Source organism: Schistocerca cancellata, chromosome 1 (assembly GCF_023864275.1).
Source record: "Schistocerca cancellata isolate TAMUIC-IGC-003103 chromosome 1, iqSchCanc2.1, whole genome shotgun sequence".
Classification (NCBI taxonomy): domain Eukaryota; kingdom Metazoa; phylum Arthropoda; class Insecta; order Orthoptera; family Acrididae; genus Schistocerca; species Schistocerca cancellata.
The window spans coordinates 400,781,158-400,799,712 of NC_064626.1; the positions used below are offsets into that span (position 1 = coordinate 400,781,158).

An 18,555-nucleotide genomic window follows, 5' to 3' on the forward strand; every position below is an offset into this window, starting at 1 on the left:
GGGTTTTAATACTCTAATCTGTGGAGGGGGAGGGGTGGAGGGACATTTCTTTGGATATTACACTAATACTTTTGGGTCTGCTACAGCTGTGGTTATCTAGACTGGATGATGAGTCACCTAATCTGAAAAAAAAACCTTGTGTGCCCCCTACACATAGTCAGCTACTTGGGTAGCAGCCCCTGATGTGTAGTGCACACCTGATACCTGACTCATTTAGGAGGACCCGGCAGTTCTCAGCTCTATGGCACAAGTCCAGGAAGTCACAATCTAGCTTGTTGCAGAACCTTCAAAGCCTGTGGTTCAGTCCTTCCACTCAACTCAGAACCAGGAGACCACAATCAGTTCTGGGAACAAAACTGCAAATCGTGAGCTTCATTGAAACTCCATGTGGAAGGCTGGTCTTCTCAACCTTCTCTGCCAGTTACTGGAAGCATTCAAGAACAACCTTGGAGCCCAGACAATAGGCATTATTTGTTTCAACAATCTGCAGTTAGTTGCACCATCCCCCTCCCTCTACCCTGTAAGCCCCCCCCCCCCCCCCCCTCCCTACAGTGGCTGCAGAATAGCCTCTTCAACATGTTGAATGAGGCTCCCATGCGTTCACAATGAGTGAACCTCATGCTCCTTCCTGCCCTTTGCTGTCATTTCCCTGAGAGGTAGCATTATTTGCCATGTGTTTGAACTGCTGACAATTAATAGAGCCCTATCCTTTTGTGTTTGCCTCCTCTTGATGTGAAGTGAGTGCCACTGGCTCAGTTTCAATTTCAATGAAAGAAAACACCTCAAACCGGTTGATTCTGTGGATCGGTATAACACCCTATGTCCTCCCTGGTGCCTGTCTACCCCGCACATGATGCCTACACATATCATTGTTATGCCACTCACAGCCAAGTGGATGAGTAATGACAGATCCCATGCCTCCTGCAGAGGAGGTATTCACAGGAAAGTATAGTACTTAGACTACCTTTGGTACCTCTGTTACATGACTATCGTGGGAGCTCTCCCAATTCACTCAGTGGTAGCAGTTTGTTACAATATGTGCTACTATAACTAAATCACAAATGTCGATTTTCTGTGAAGTATCTTATGCTCACAACAATTGTTACCTTACAAAATTTCTCAAAAATTTAACTTTATGCACATTGATGTACTCTGAAGTTTGGGGTGGACTATTCTTTGACAGTAACTATAAGTGATAAATACTGATTTTCTATTAAACAAGTTATCCACAACAATTGTTACTGATAAAAAATTCCAAAAATATCCTTTTGTAGGTATTCAAAAACTCTCATGATAAATCTATTTCTCACATAATTATACAGTGAAGTTAGGGAATGATTGTTTTGAGAAGGATGAGCTTGCTGCTGTCAAAATCTTTTCTAAATGATCAAAATTTAAGTTTTAGGCTTACAGTTTTCGATAGTACTATGCGTTTATTGCAGTATTCACGTATGTTCAAAATTTAACATTATATCACAGTGCATGCGAACACTGACACAGTCAGGGTAAGATTATGCAGAGCAAAACCAACATTAAAATATTAGAATCTGTAATTTTGAATCTGCAAATGAATATGGCACACAGTGTTTCACAAAAAGGAAATTTCAGAAGTTGGCTTTCATACATAAATGCAAATGTGAATTATTCCAATTCTTTACTTAGCCAATTCTGTGACAACCTCTACATTGGCATCCCAAAGATGAACACTGCAGCATCAGTTTATCTTGGTCAAAACTGCAAAAATTGCAGAGCAGCAACAAAGCACTTCTGCTTTGAGCATGTAACAATGCTTATATTTAAACAATGGAAAATACAGGATGGAAAGTACCAATATTATGAAAAAGATAGTTGCTACTCACCATACAGAGGAGACACTGAGTCGCAGATAGGCACAACAAAAAGACTGTCAGAAAGTGAGCTTTCGGCCAACAGGACTTCATCGGAAGTAGACAAAACACACACACACACACATATACACACACACACATACACACACATATATGCAATTCACACAAACAAATGACCACAGTCTCTGACTGTTGGGGCAATAGGAGAAGCAATTGAGTTGTGGGAGTGAGGAGGAGGCTGGAGTGGGGAGGGGGAGGGATAGACGATTAGGGGTGGAGAGGGGGGAGCAGTAAAGTGCTGCTTGTGAAAGCATACAGAGACAAATTGGAGAGAGAGTAGGACAGCTAGGTGCAGTCAGGAGGTTGACAGAGGGCAGCGAGGGGGGTGGTGGTCAGGGGGAGGGGGGAAGGGTTTGGAAAAGGGAGAAGTAAAAAGATTGTGGATGTGTTGGTGGAATAGAGGGCTGTGTAATGCTGGAATGGGAACAGAGAATGGGCTTTGGACTGGTAAGGACAATGACTAACAAAGGTTGAGGCTAGGAGAGTTACGGGAACATAGGATATATTGCAGGGAGAGTTCCCAATTGTGTAGTTCAGAAAAGTGTTGGTGGGGTGGTCCAGATGGCACATGCTGTGAAGCAGTCATTGAACCGAAGCACGTTGTGTTGGGCAGTATGTTCAGCAACAAGGTGGTCCAGCCGTCTCTTGCTCATAGTTTGTCAGTGGCCATTAATACAGTCAGGCAGCTGGTTGGTTGTCATGCTTATGTAGAATGTAGCACATTGGTTGCAATTTAGTTTGTAGATCACATGATTGCTTTTGCAGGTAGCACTTTTTTTGATGGGATAGGTGATGCTTATGACCAGACTGGAGTAGGTGGTGGTAGGAGGATGTATGGGACAATTCTTGCATTTACGTCTATTACAGAGATACAAGGTGTGATTGGAAAATTTTAAGAATGGATCTGCTACTGCTTACTGGTTTGGCAGGCAGGTACATGGAAGGTGGGGAGTGAGTCATTCCCTTGTCCTTGAATGCCCTCTGACAGGAAATGCATTTCCTTTATTCATTTTGTTGTGGCGGCTGGTTGAGTGTGAGTTTGTTGGGGCTTGTTGCTGGATTCTGTCTGTGTAAAAGTGGACATAAAAATGGAGCAACAAGTTTGTGTAAAATTTTGTTTTAAAACCAGGATATCAGCTTCTGAGACTTAGGAACTATTAAAAACAGCTTTTGGAAATAATTGTATGAGTCAGTCAAATGTTTTTGTGTGGTTCAACAGATTTAAAAATGGCCACAAATCATCTGAAGATGAATCACGGTCTAGCCATCCTTCCACCTCAAAAACAAATGAAAATGTTGTGAAATTTCACAAATTAGTGTGCTCTGATTGTAGAATTACAATTGGGGAGATGGCTGATGAACTTAATTTAAGTTTCTATGCAGTTCAGTCAATTTTCTGAAGATCTGAACATGCACTGAATGTCCACAAAATTCATTCTAAAAGTGTTGTCAAGTCACCAGAGATAATAGCGACTTGGTGTGTGTCGAGAACTGATTAATCGGACTAAAACTGATCAAGATTTGTAAAATAGGGTAATTACTGGTGATGAATTATGGGTATATGGATATGATCCTGACACCAAAGTGCAGTCTTCCCAATGGAAGACTGTAGGTTCACCACAACCAAGACAATGTTGGAGATTTTTTCAATTGTACCAGTACTGTGCATCATGAATTTACCCCTAGAGGACAGACAATTGTGTCCTTGAGCGTTTGCATTGTGGAAAGACAGATGTTGGGTGCTACACCATGACAATGCTTCGTCTCATCGTGCCTTCTCCATTGTTGAATTTTTGACCAAATTCAAAATTCCTGTGCTTCCAGAATTGCCATATTCCCCTGAATTAGCCCCTGTGGACTTCTACCTGTTTCCTAAACTTAAATGTTCAATGAAAGAGAAGCGATTTGACTTGACTGAAGACATTCAGACAAATACGGACAACGTCCTTAACACACTTCAGGAAAAAAATTTCTAGAAATGCGGAAACACCATTGGAGTCAGTGTGTTCAGTCAAAAGGGGACTATTTTGAAGGAGACGCATCACAGTAGCATGTAGGTACCACCATTGTACAATTACATGCCCATTCTTAAAACTTTCCAATCACACCTCGTATGAGCCACAAGTCAAGGGATTGGGATCAGGGGTGGAGTAAGGATGGATAATGATATTGTGTAGGTTCAGCAGGCAGTAGAATAGCACTGTGAGACAAGCCAAAAGGATAGTGGGTGGAATATTCCTCATTTCAGGGCTTGATGAGAGATAGTCAAACCCCTGGCAGAGAATGTGATTCAGTTGCTCAAATCCTGGGATTCACTGAGTAGTGAGCGGGATGCTTCTTATGGGGCTGGACAGTGGGAATGTGGGAAGTATGTGGGAAGTGGTAGGTGACTGGAGAGAAAGGCATGAGAGGTCTGTTTCTATACAAGATAGTGAGGGTAATTTTGGTCTGTGAAGGCCTCAGCTATCTTTGGTATATTTGGTAAGGGGTTCTTTGTCAGTACAGATGTGAGGGATATGGGTCGCTAGGATGTACGGAGGGAATTTCTTGGTATAGAATGTGTGGCTGCTGTGGAAGCAGAGGTATTGTTGGTGGCTGGTAGATTTGATATCGAGAGGAGTACTGATGTAGCCATCTTTGAGGTGGAGGTCAACATTCAGCAAGTTAACAGGTTATGTTGAGTAGGACAAGGTGAGGTCAGTGGGGGAGAAGGTGTTCAGTTTCTGAACGAATGTCAACAGGGTGTCCTCACTCTTCATCCAGATCATGAAGATACATCAGTGAATCTGAACCAGGTGGAGGTTTGGGATTTTGCGTGTTTACCCAGGATCCCTCTTAAGGGTCCATGAATTTTAGACTTCATTTACTTATTTTAAAGTTTATTTGTGTTAATATTTGCCATAAAAGTTACTTATTAGCGGATTTTCATTAATCTCAGTCTTTCTTCCTGTGTTGTTGACTCGAGTGGTCTATTATTTGTGAGTGTGCTTTCGTCATTCATCTAAGCCTCGCGCCTCAGTAGTGTGTTTACATTTTACGGCGTGCACTGCAGCTGTAGAGGTTATAAGCTAAGTACTGACAAACTTATTTGTGCTCTGTAATACAGTTATTAAATTTAATAGACTTCAGTGTTGTTGGTGCCGTTTGTGGTGAAATAACGACTTAATAAACTTTTGTAATCGTTCGCTCGCTGTGTTTTATAGAGTTTTCAGTGTGTTGAAGTTGTTTAGTAAATTTCATGCTTTAGTTTTCAACTGACATTTATTATTCTTTCTAGTGAAATATTTCAGTAAAATTTTCATTCAATGTTTTAACTTAGCTTAGTGTTACAGTGGTCATTTTAATTTTTTGGTTTTAGCTAATAATTTTGTGAAGTTTTGCTGGTATTGGTATCGGCTGTGTTGTAGTAGTATTAATACAAGTAGCTGCTTCCTTAGTAGGCAGAGAATTTCGAGATGATTATTGTTAGTTCTTAAATAGTTCTGCTGGTGTAACTGAACTTTGGTAACATAGACGTATACTTTTTTTTTTTTTTTTCAGTAACTGTAAAATTTTACCATGAGTGAAAAGTGTGGGCTCTGATGTAGGTTTGTGAGTAGTGGATTACGGTGTGGGATTTGTTCAAAGTATTTTCATTGGAGGGAATGCAGTGGGGAAGCCAGTGGTCATTTTAGGGAGATCCTCTCCTGGGAATGTAGAATCTGTAGTAGAAACAAGTTAATAGAGGAGCAGGAGCATAAGATCTGTGCCCTTCAGGTGCAGTTACAGTGCACAAAGGAAGAACTAGATAGTTTGGGGAGGGTGAAGGATGGTGGGGAATGGAAACTGGCAGTTGGCAAGAAGGTAACTAGGAAGAGGAGGTATTCAGACAGTTTTACTTTGCATACATGCAATAGATACGACCAACTGTCAGAGTTCAGTGGAGAGGGGCCTCGTGTAGCTGTAGATGTAGGTAACTTGCAGCAGTCCTCAGCAATTAGGAGGCCTAAGTTAGTTGCAAAGTCTAGCAAAAAGAAGGTTCTGCTGCTAGGTAGTTCCCACGGTAGAGATGTGGGCCAGCAGTTGCAGGAAGTGTTGGGGAGTGAGTACCAGGTCACCAGCATTGTGAAGCCTAGTGCAGGGTTGGCTCAGGTGACTGAAAACATACGGGAGTTATGTAAGAATTTTACAAAGGAGGATCAGGTAGTGATAGTGGGTGGAGCAGGGAACAGTCTTGATAGGGACGGGGAATATGATGTCAGTGGTCACTTGGTTAAGATAGCCACTCAAACTGGTGGCACTAATGTGCATTTTGTGCAACTGTTTCAGCATCATGATCAGCCTCATCTTAATGCGGCTGTTAGGCACATTAATGTGGGGCTGGGGAGGGCACTGATGGTGGAGGGCACGGATCACATCTCAGTGGTGCCAGTTGGGTCTATCAGTAGATGGGGTTTTACTAGGCATGGCCTGCACCTCAATAGGTATGGGAAGGGGAGGCTGGCTAAGCTTATAGGTGACAGTGTAGTGGGTGGTGGTGGTGGTAGTGGTGTCACTCATGGAAAAATTCCTGTAGTAGTTGGTGTTACAGCTGCATCTTTTTTTGGACTGAAGTCAGCTGATAGGTATACCTGCTTAAAGGAAGTGCCTCTAACTAAGGGCTCACCTCCAGAGGATGTAATGTTTCCAAGTAGAGAAGGAATTAGCATATTTCATCAAAATATAAAAGGTATTAGAGATAAAGTTAGTGAACTGCTAATAGATGTTAACTCTGAAATTATTGGTATATCAGAGCACCACTTAAATAATTTGATAATTCAGAGGTTTCCTTTACCAGGCTACAGATTAGCTAGCTGTTTCTCAAGGAGTTCCTTGAGGGGTGGGGAGTGGCTCTGTACATAAAAAACAGTATTTCATTAGAGTCCATAGACGTATCACAACACTGCACTGAACAGATATTTGAAAGTTGTGCAGCATTAGTTGAATTTAGTGAAACTAAACTTGTAATTGCTGTTGTTTATAGGTCCCCTAACTCCGACTTCAGAGCATTTTTGCTTAAGCTAGAGAGGGTTCTTGATTCACTTTGTAGGAAGTCCCAGAAAATAGTTATATGTGGTGACTTCAATATTAATTTTGTATATGATTGTGCAAGAAAAAGGATGTTGGTAGATCTCCTAAATTCATATGATCTGATGCAAACTGTGTTTTTTCCAACTAGGGTGCCGGGGAACAGTAGCACAGTCATAGACAATATTTTCATTCATTCTTCGTTACTAGATGGGCATTCTGTTAGTAAAAGTTAGTAAAATGGCCTTTCAGACCATGATGCACAAATTTTAACACTAAAAGGTTTTTGTACTAAAACCAATGCCATATTTAATTACAAACTATGTAGGAAAGTTAATCCAACAGCAATAGAGAGTTTTCTAAAACTTGTCAAGGAACAAGAGTGGCAAGATGTTTATAGTGCAGATAATATAGATGATAAATACAATGCTTTCCATAACACATTTCTCATGCTCTTTGAGAGTTGCTTTCCTTTAGAACATTCTAAATGGGGTACTAGCAGTAATGGACAGCCTGGTTGGCTGACTAGTGGGATAAGGATATCATGTAGAACAAAGCAGGAATTATATCAAAATGTTAGAAGTAGTCACAATCAAGCTACAGTAGCCCATTACAAACAATATTGTAAGGTGCTTAAAAATGTTATTAGCAAGGCAAAAAGTATGTGGTATGCAAATAGAATAGCTAATTCACAGGATAAAATTAAAGCCATATGGTCAGTTGTGAAGGAAGTGTCTGGTCAGCAGCACAAGGTCGATGATATAAAGTCAGTTCGCAGTAATAATATTTCTGTTACTGATATATCAGATATATGTACAGTATTTAACAATCATTTTCTGAGCATTGCTGGTGAATTAAATAAAAATTTAGTTTCAACAGGAAATCATATAAATTTCTTAGCAAATGCCTTTCCGAGATTGACGCCTGAAATATTCCTCTGTGATACAGACAAGAGGGAGATTGAGTCAATAATTAAATCACTGAAGACTAAGGACTCTCATGGTTATAATGGAGTGTCTAGCAGAATATTAAAGTACTATGCTGCACATGTTAGCCCTGTATTTAGCCATATTTGTAATTTTTCCTTTAGGAATGGTCATTTTCCTGAGCGATTAAGGAACTCAGTAGTAAAGCCACTTTGTAAAAAGGGAGAAACGGATAATGTAGATAATTTTAGACCTATTTCTATGTCATCAGTGTTTGCAAAAGTTATCAAAAAGGCTGTGTATGTAAGGTTAATTGATCATTTTGTATCACACTATTTGCTATCAAATGTACAGTTCAGCTTTAGAAGTTGTTGGACAACTGAAAATGCTATATTCTCTTTTCTCTGTGAGGTACTGGATGGGATAAACAAAAAGTTTTGAACACTTGGCATATTTTTTGATTTAACAAAGGCATTTGACTGTGTTGATCTCACAATATTGCTCCAGAAGTTGGACCATTACAGAATAAGGGGAGTAGCTCACAATTGGTTCACCTCTTACTTTAGCAACAGGCAGCAAAAGGTGGGTGGCCCAGGGATCAGTGTTGGGGCCACTCCTGTTCCTTATTTATATAAATGATATGCCCTCTAGTATTATGGGTAACTCTAAAATATTTCTGTTTGCTGATGACACTAGCTTGGTAGTAAAGGGTGTTGTGTGCAACATTGACTCGGTTTCAAGTAGTGCAGTACATGACCTCAGTTCATCGCTTGTAGAAAATAAACTAACATTAAATCACAGTAAGATTCAGTTTTTAACACACAATTATTTCTGTTTGCTGATGACACTAGCTTGGCAGTAAAGGATGTTGTGTGCAATATTGACTCAGTTTCAAGTAGTGCAGTACATGACCTCAGTTCATGACTTGTAGAAAATAAACTACTGTTAAATCACAGTAAGACTCAGTTTTTACAGTTTCTAACACACAATTCAACAAAACCTGACGTTTTAATCTCACAGAACGGGAATATGATTAGTGAAACTGAACAGTTCAAATTTCTAGGTGTCCAGATAGATAGTAAGCTGTTGTGAAAAGCCCATGTTCAGGATCTTGTTCAAAGACTTAATACTGCCATTTTCACTATTCGAATGGTATCAAAATTGAGTGATACTTCGACATGTAAATTAGTCTACTTTGCTTATTTTCATTCACTTATGTTGTATGGTATTATGTTTTGGAGTAACTCTTCCCATTCTAGAAGGATATTATTGGCTCAGAAATGGGCGGTTCGGGTAATAAGTGGTGTGAGATCATGAACCTCTTGTCAACCTCTGTTCACGAGTCTGGGTATTTTGACATTGTCCTCTCAATATGTATATTCCTTGTTGTTGTTTCTTGTTACCAATATTAGTTTATTTCCAAGAATAAGCAGCTTTCACTCAGTTAATACTCGGCAGAAATCAAGCCTCCATTTGGATCGGACTTCCTTAACTCTTGTGCAAAAATGTGTGCAGTATACTGCTGCTGCATCCATTTTCAATAAGCTGCCACTCGAATTCAAAAATCTTAGCAGTAATCCACGCGCTTTCAAATCGAATCTGAAGAGTTTCCTCATGGGTCACTCATTCTATTCTGTCGAGGATTTCCTTGAAAAATTAAGCTGATTCTTATTGTATTGCTGACAGTGTTTACTTAAACTTATGGGCTGACTTTTTTTCAGGTTCATGAACATTTATTTTTATCTGTTATTACTTTTATGTTGTAAGTTCATGTACTGACACATTCCATGGCCTTGGAGATTTGCTCCTCAATTTGGTCCAATGAAACTTGATGTATAAATAAATAAATAAACAGGCTGGCATAGAAAGGTGCCACGCAGGTGTCCATAGCTGTACCCCAGATTTGTTTGTCGGTAGTGCTTTCAAAGGAGAAGTTATTGTGGGTGAAGATATAGTTGGTCATGGTGGCTAGGAAGGAAGTTGTAGGTTTGGAATCTATCAGATGTTGGGAAAGGCAGTGGGCAGTAGCGGTAAGGCCAAGACTATTAGTGATGTTATTGTAAAGGAAGGTGGCATCAGTACTGACTTTCAAGGCATCATGTGGTAAAGAAACAGGAACTGTGGAGAGTCAGTGGAAGAAATGGTTGGTATCTTTTATATAGGAGCCTAGGTGATGGTTAATAGGCTGAAGGTGCTGAAAAAAGAGAATCTCTGTCATGTGATATAAATGCTTAGCTGCAACCACTGTGCTGCATTCTACATGGGCATGACAACCAACATGCTGTCTGTCCACATGAATGGCCAGCAATGAACTGTGCCCAACAAACAGCTGGGCCATGCTGTTGCTGAGCACATAGTCCAACATGATGTTCTTCATTTCAATGACTACTTCATAGCCTGTGCCATCTGGATCCTCCACACCAACACCAGATTTTCTGAATAGCACAAGCTGGAACTCTCCTTGCAATATAACCTAACTTCTCTTAATCACCCTGGCCTCAATCTTCATTAGTCATTGTCCTTAGCCATCCAGCCCCTCTCCAGTTCCCATTCCAGCACACTACACAGCCCTCTTTTCCACGAGCACAGTCAAGTCTTTTTATTTCTCTCCTTTTCTGCCAATTTTAGTTGGTTTTTGCCTTTCACTGTCGGCCCACTCATTCAGATTTCATCTTGTTTCCTCTTACTTCATCCATTTCATACTTTTCATAATTTTTTTCACGTGTTTGGCTGTATTTGTATGAAATTTTTCGGATGTATTTCTACATTATTTATGTATTTTTATGGGTCTTTGCTCCTTCCATCTGCATCAATACAGAAAAGTTTCCTTATCCCCAACCAGAACCCAGTCCCACATATTGTTCATGCATTGTTGCTTGGCTTGTACAATCCCCCAAATGGCCTTGTCATCAAATTACCCATCTCCAGCTGCAACCCTTCCTTCCACAATGACCTGCATCTGTTAAGATTCTGCCAATCCCCCCCCCCCCCCCCCACCAAAATAGTCCTTCAGAACCTTATCAATAAGGCCCAAATCTCCTTGGAATAACTTCTCTAAATCCAAAACATTCTCCTGCTATGAAATCCCAAATTCTTGCATCCCATATCACCCACTGAAACTCTCGTTCTCCAGGAACTAGGGCAACATGCACAACACCACCTCAAAAACTCTCCATCCTCTTCACTTCCTACTCTCACCTTGGACTACCACTATCCACCACCTCTACAACAACAACAACCTACAAACCTCTCCTTCAGCTGTTACATTCATCCATCTACAAACCCTGCCAAGTGAACCCCTTCCAGAAATCCAGAAGTATCTCCAGTCCCTCCTCAAATCCTTAAGTCCATCCCAGAACCTCTCCCTAGAGAACATCTCTCTTCTCACCCCTACCACTCCTTGCACTCCTACCCTCTACACACTTCCTGAAGACCATAGTCCCAACCATCTGGGAGACCCCATTGTGTCAGTTACTGTGCCCCCACTGAGAGAATCTTTGCTCTCATAGACCAACACCTTCAGCTATTTCCTCCACTGACCCTGCACAGTTAGTACTCCTTTACCACATGGAACCCTGCTTGTCACTAATGATGCCACTTCTGTTTACACTAACATCCCTAATGCCCATGGCCTTACTGCTATTGATCACTACCTTTCCCAATGCCCAAAAGATTCCAAACCTACATCATTCCTAGACAACATGTCTAATTATATCCTCACCCACAATTACTTCTTCTTTGAAGGCATTAGTGACAAATAAATCTAGGGTACAGCTATGGACACCTCCATGGTATCATCCCATGCCAACCCATTCATGGGCCATTAAGAATTATGCTTCCTAAACACCCAGAACCTTAAACCCCTCCACCTGGCTCAGATTCATTGATGACATCTTTGTGATCTGGATTGAGAGTGAGGACACACTATCCACATTCCTCCAGAAACTTAACATCTTCTGCCCCATTTTCTTTACCTGGCCATAATCAACCTAGCAAGCCACCTTCCTTGATGTTGACCTCCAACTCAAAGATGGCTACATTAGTACCTTCATCCATATCAGACCTACCAACCACCAGCAATACCTCCACTTTGAGAGCTGCCACCCATTCCATACCAAGAAGTCATTTTCACACAGCCTAGTCACCCCTGTCCATTGCATCTGTAGTGAAGAGTGGTCCCTCTCAAAATATACCAGAGGTCTTAATGAGGCCTTCACAGACTGTAATTACCCTCCCAACCCTGTACAAAAACAGATCTCCCATACCTTATCTCTCCAGACACCCACCACCTCCCAAAGTTCCATTTTCTGACAGCAGAGGAGCATTCCTCTTGTGACTCAATATCCATGTAACAGACTTAGATGCAAGACCTGTCCCACATAACTTCCCACCACCACCTACTCCAGTCTGGTCACAAGCATCACCTGTCCCACTGAAGAGAGGGCTAGCTGTGAAACCAGTCATGTGATCTACAAGGTAAGCTGCAAATAGTGGACATGACAAACAACAAGCTGTCTGTCTACATGAATGGCCACCAATAAACTGTGAACAAGAAACAGCTGGACCATCTTGTTGCAGAGCATGCCATCCAACATGACATTCTTCATTTCAATGACTGCTTCATAGCCTGTGGCATCCAGGTCCTCACCACCAACACCAGCTTTTCTGAATTGTACAGGTGGGTACTCTCCCTGCAATATATCCTACATTCCCATACTCTCCTGGCCTCAACCTTTGTTAGCCATTGTCCTTACCCACCCAGCCCATTCCCTGTTCCCATTCTAGCACTAGACAGCCCTCTGTTCCTCCAATGCATCCACAGTCTTTTTACTTCTCTCCTTTTCTGCTAACCCTGCCCCCCCCCCCCCCCCCCCCTGCCCACCATTTAATCTCCCAACAGTACCTTGCTGTCCTACCTTCTCTCCACCTCATCCCTGCATGCTCCCACAAGCAGCTCTTTACTATCCCCCAACCCTACCCTGCTACCCCCCCTCCCCGCCCCACCCTACCCTCTGCCATACCCCACTGCCCGGTCACTTCTCCCATAATGGGCTGCTGCTCACAGTCTAGACCAATGGCCAGAGACTGCAGTCATGTGTGTGTGATTGTGTGTGTGTGTGTGTGTGTGTGTGTGTGTGTGTGTGTGTGTGTTTTGTCTATTTCCAATGAAGACCTTGTATTAATGAACTCTTGAAAGAAGCTCTTCTTAGAAAACTAAAGTATAAAGAAATTACATGACTTTCAGTATAATTTACTTCTATCATGTGACACAGTACTTGATTAAAAATGATGTGTTTATTTGTATTCATTATGAGATTCGGCAAAATGATTTTTTGCTAAATGATTTTTCACTTGTGAAAACCTGAACAGTTATCAGGTAAATATGAACTTTAAGATGCTCTTGTATGGTGCTCTTATATGACAGTAGGTATGATTAAATTCAAGGAAGATTGTCTAACACACTCACACACACACACACACACACACACACACACACACACACACACACACACACACACACACACACACAATGGATGTGAAAGAAGTATTAAATATTATTGAAAAACAGGAGTTAGAGAAAAGTTTTGTAAAAAGCACAAATTTGAAGAGTGTTGTGACGAACAAGATTATAGATTACTGTTTACAGCAAAATACTCAATATCTTCATTATGTTTTATGAAGTGTATCATGAAAATTTTCAAGGCAATGATAATTTTTGAAAATTGTTGAGTATTTTGTGACACATAAAACAAAACTTTAAATCTGAAATGGACATCTCCCTTATTTTTTATTGTACCTTTCCACTAAAATTTTACAGCCAAAGATGTAATTATTAACTGGAACTTGCTTTTGAGGAGGCTGACACTAGCCATTAGTTTTTCATTTTGTTAGTGAGTGTAAAATTAATATTGAAAGAATATTTTTTCTTACCTGCTGTAGCAATAACCATGAATGGAGCATAACCATTTGAAATACTCTCTTCAATTTTCTTTTCCAATTCTTCAACATTCATTCTTCCACATGCATCTGTACTGATGAGCCAAACATTTTGTTCTCCAATACCCAAAAGAGCAGACATCTTGTGAACTGAATAATGTGCATCTTCAGACGAAAATAGTATCAGTTGTGGTACATTTCTCATGCCATTGTTCTAGGAGAGAAAGAAAAAAAATCATATGCTTAAAAGTATAGTAAATTTATAAGATGAATCATTGAGGCTACAGAACACATGTAAATATTATAGAGAGTTGAAAGAAAGCAGCTTATCAATTACCAAAACAAAAGTAGTTTCAGAGGAATCAATAAGAAGACAAAGCAACTGAATGTAATGATCCTCACCTTTTCATTGTTACAGGGTTTCTTTATTCTGTACATTGTATGTGAGTAATAAATGTAGAAAGGAACAAAAGGTAACAAACAGAAAATACAATGAAACAAGTAAAATGATTCAGCAACATGTGAGAAGAATATAACAGGAGGAACAACAAGGAATTTTCATTCCTTGTGAGGGGGAAAAAGAGAAAACATAAGAAAAAATTGTGGGAATTGTGATCCTCATTGAACACAATGGATAGATACCATGGGTTTCCTAGGCATAGTGAGTAAAACAGATGATAAAAGCATGGGAACAATATAATAAAATACATCCAAATATTAGTGTTCCTTTATTGGAACATTAACAGGCACAATTAATCACACAATACATAAACTCTCAATTGAGTCAGTCCAGTAACCACCATCATTCATGAAGGCATTATGAATACACATGAGCGGTGCCTATCTGTGTGAAGGGAATCTTTTTACAAAACTTCTTTTAAGACAACATGAGACACATCGTTAATGTTCTTGAAGTGCATGAAGGGGGCTAATCTAACACAGTGATTAAGAAAATATGCAAATGCAAATAAATTAACTTCAAGATATCATAAATTTATCTAATCTAACAAAGTGATCAAAGCAAAACACAGTGTATAAACAAACAAACTTGAGGTACTTAAGTGAAGCTAATCTGACACAATGACTAATGCAAATACAAGAAAAAATAAACAAACTTGAGGTGCCATAGGTGACGCTAATCTAAAATAGTTGGGAATTTCGGTCTTTAATGGTGCATACATGCCGCCCCCCCCCCCCCCCCCCCATGAGCCATGGACCTTGCTGCTGGTGGGGAGGCTTGCGTGCCTCAATGATACAGATAGCCGTACCATAGGTGCAACCACAACGGAGGGGTATCTGTTGAGAGGCCAGACAAACATGTGGTTCCTGAAGAGGGGCAGCAGCCTTTTCAGTAGTTGCAGGGGCAACAGTCTGGATGATTGACTGATCTGGCCTTGTAACACTAACCAAAGCAGCCTTGCTGTTGTGGTACTGCGAACGGCTGAAAGCAAGGGGAAACTACAGCCGTAATTTTTCCCGAGGGCCTGCAGCTTTACTGTATGATTAAATGATGATGGCATCCTCTTGGGTAAAATATTCCGGAGGTAAAATAGTCGCCCATTCGGATCTCCGGGTGGGGACTACTCAAGAGGACATCGTTATCAGGAGAAAGAAAACTAGCGTTCTACGTGGAATGTCAGATCCCTTAATCGGGCAGGTAGGTTAGAAAATTTAAAAAGGGAAATGGATAGGTTAAAGTGAAATATAGTGGGAATTAGTGAAGTTCGGTGGCACGAGGAACAAGACTTCTGATCCGGCGAATACAGGGTTATAAATACAAAATCAAATAGGGGTAATGCAGACGTAGGTTTAATAATTAATAGAAAAATAGTAGTGTGGGTAAGCTACTACAAACAGCATAGTGAATGCATTATTGTGGCCAAGATAGACATGAAGCACGCCTGCTACAGTAGTACAAGTTTATATGCCAACTAGCTCTGCAGATGATGAAGAAATTGATGAAATGTATGATGAGACAAAAGAAATTATTCAGGTAGTGAAGGGAGATGAAAATTTAATAGCCATGGGTGACTGGCATTCGATAGTAGGAAAAGGAAGAGAAGGAAACGTAGTAGGTGAATATGGATTGGGGCTAAGAAATGAAAGAGGAAACTGCTTGGTAGAATTTTGCACAGAGCATAACTTAATCATAGCTAACACTTGGTTCAAGAATCTTGAAAGAAGGTTGTATACATGGAAGAACCCTGGAGAGACTGACAGGTTTCAGATAGATTATATAATGGTAAGACAGAGATTTAGGAACCAGGTTTTAAATTGTAAGACATTTCCAATGGCACATGTGGACTCTGACCACAATCTATTGGTTATGAACTGTAGATTAAAACTGAAGAAACTGCAAAAATGTGGGAATTTAAGGAGATGGGACCTGGATAAACTGAAAGAAACAGAGGTTGTACAGAGTTTCAGGGAGAGCATAAGGGAAAATTGACAGGAATGGGGGAAATAAATACAGTAGAAGAAGAATGGGTAGCCTTGAGGGATTAAATAGTGAAGGCAGCAGAGGATCAAGTAGGTAAAAATACGAGGGCTAGTAGAAATACTTGGGTAACAGAAGAGATACTGAATTTGATTGATGAAAGGAGAAAACACAAAAATGTGGTAAATGAAGCAGGCAAAAAGAAATACAAACGTATCAAAAATGAGATCGACAGGAAGTGCAAAATGGCTAACCAGGGATGGCTAGAGGACAAATGTAAGGATGTAGAGGCTTATCTCATGAGGGGTAAGATAGATACTGCCTACAGGAAAATTAAAGATACCTTTGGAGAAAAGAGAACCACTTGCATGAATATCAAGAGCTCAGATGGAAACCCAGTTCTTAGCAAAGAAGGGAAGCAGAAAGGTGGAAGGAGTATATAGAGGGTCTATACAGGGGCGATGTTCTTAAGGACAATATTATGGAAATGGAAGAGGATGTAGATGAAGATGAAATGGGAGATATGATACTGGGTGAAGAGTTTGACACAGCACTTAAAGACCTAAGCCAAAACAAGGCCCCAGGAGTAGACAATATTCCATTAGAACTACTGACAGCCTTGGGAGGGCCAGTCCTGACAAAACTCTACCATCTGATGAGCAAGATGTATGAGACAGGCGAAATTCCCTCAGACTTCAAGAAGAATATAATAATTCCAATCCCAAAGAAAGCAGGTGTTGACAGATGTGAAAATTACTGAACTATCAGTTTAATAAGTCACAGCTGCAGAATACTAACACAAATTCTTTACAGATGAATGGAAAAACTGGTAGAAGCCAACCTCGGGGAAGATCAGTTTGGATTCCATACAAATGTTGGAACTGTGAAGCAATATTGACCCTACGACTTATCTTAGAAGAAAGATTAAGGAAAGGCAAACCTACATTTCTAACATTTGTAGACTTAGAGAAAGCTTTTGACAATGTTGACTGGAATACTCTCTTTCAAATTCTGAGGGTGGCAGGGGTAAAATACAGGGAGCAAAAGGCTATTTACAATTTGTACAGAAACCAGATGGCAGTTATAAGAGTCGAGAGACATGAAAGGGAAGCAGTGGTTGGGAAGGGAGTGAGACAGGGTTGTAGCCTCTCCGCGATGCTATTCAATCTGTATATTGAGCAAGCAGTAAAGGAAACAAAAGAAAAGTCAGAGTAGGTACTAAAATCCATGGAGAAGAAATAAAAACTTTGAGGTTTGCCGATGACATTGTAATTCTGTCAGAGACAGCAAAGGACTTGGAAGAGCAGTTGAACGGAACGGACAGTGTCTTGAAAGGAGGGTATAAGATGAACATCAACAAAAGCAAAACGAGGATAATGGAATGTAGTCGAATTAAGTCGGCTGATGTTGAGGGAATTAGATTAGGAAATGAGACACTTAAAGTAGTAAAGGAGTTTTGCTGTTTGGGGAGCAAAACAACTGATGATGGTCGAAGTAGAGAGGATATAAAATGTAGACTGGCAATGGCTAGGAAAGTGTTTCCGAAGAAGAGAAATTTGTTAACATCAAGTATTGATTTAAGTGTCAGGAAGTCATTTCTGAAAGTATTTGTATGGAGTGTAGCCACGTATGGAAGTGAAACATGGACGATAAATAGTTTAGACAAGAAGAGAATAGAAGCTTTCAAAATGTGGTGCTACAGAAGAATGCTGAAGATTAGATGGGTAGATCACATAACTACTGAGTAGGTATTGAATAGAATTGGGGAGAAGAGAAGTTTGTGGCACAACTTGACTAGAAGATGGGATCGGTTGATAGGACATGTTCTGAGGCATCAAGGGATCACCAATTTAGTACTGGAGGGCAGGGTGGAGGTTAAAAATCGTAGAGGGAGACCAAGAGATGAATACGCTAAGCAGATTCAGAAGGATGTAGGCTGCAGTAGGTACTGGAAAATGAGGAAGCTTACAGAGGATAGATTAGCATGGAGAGCTGCATCAAACCAGTCTCAGGACTGAAGACCACAACAACAACAACAACAACATGGCACTACATTGGTTTGTGTATTGTTCACAAAAAAGGGTTGGATCTTGCTGCACTCACTATAAGCCAGTGTGCTCCATGAAGCAGATAGCTGATGGTCAGCACGTCAGACCATGAGGGGAATGCTGAATAATGCTTCCCTGAAGTATGGTGTCAATCTCATCTACTTGTTCTCCATAGGCGTCATGGGAGCCTGCAATGCTGTTTGCTTCATAGACACACAAAACTGACTTGCATTGACATCTTCATGAGCTGTGCA

General features: G+C 40.5%; 1 protein-coding gene across 1 annotated transcript in view; it reads right to left on the minus strand.

Annotated features, from left to right (window-relative positions):
- Nucleotides 1-18,555, minus strand: part of LOC126161551 (cysteine sulfinic acid decarboxylase-like) — a 128,575-nt gene that overhangs the window by 42,525 nt on the left and 67,495 nt on the right. Inside the window, exon 3 of the mRNA XM_049917489.1 lies at nt 13,811-14,030. Within this exon, the coding sequence (XP_049773446.1) occupies nt 13,811-14,030 (220 nt within the window). The remainder of the gene's footprint in view (nt 1-13,810; nt 14,031-18,555) is intronic.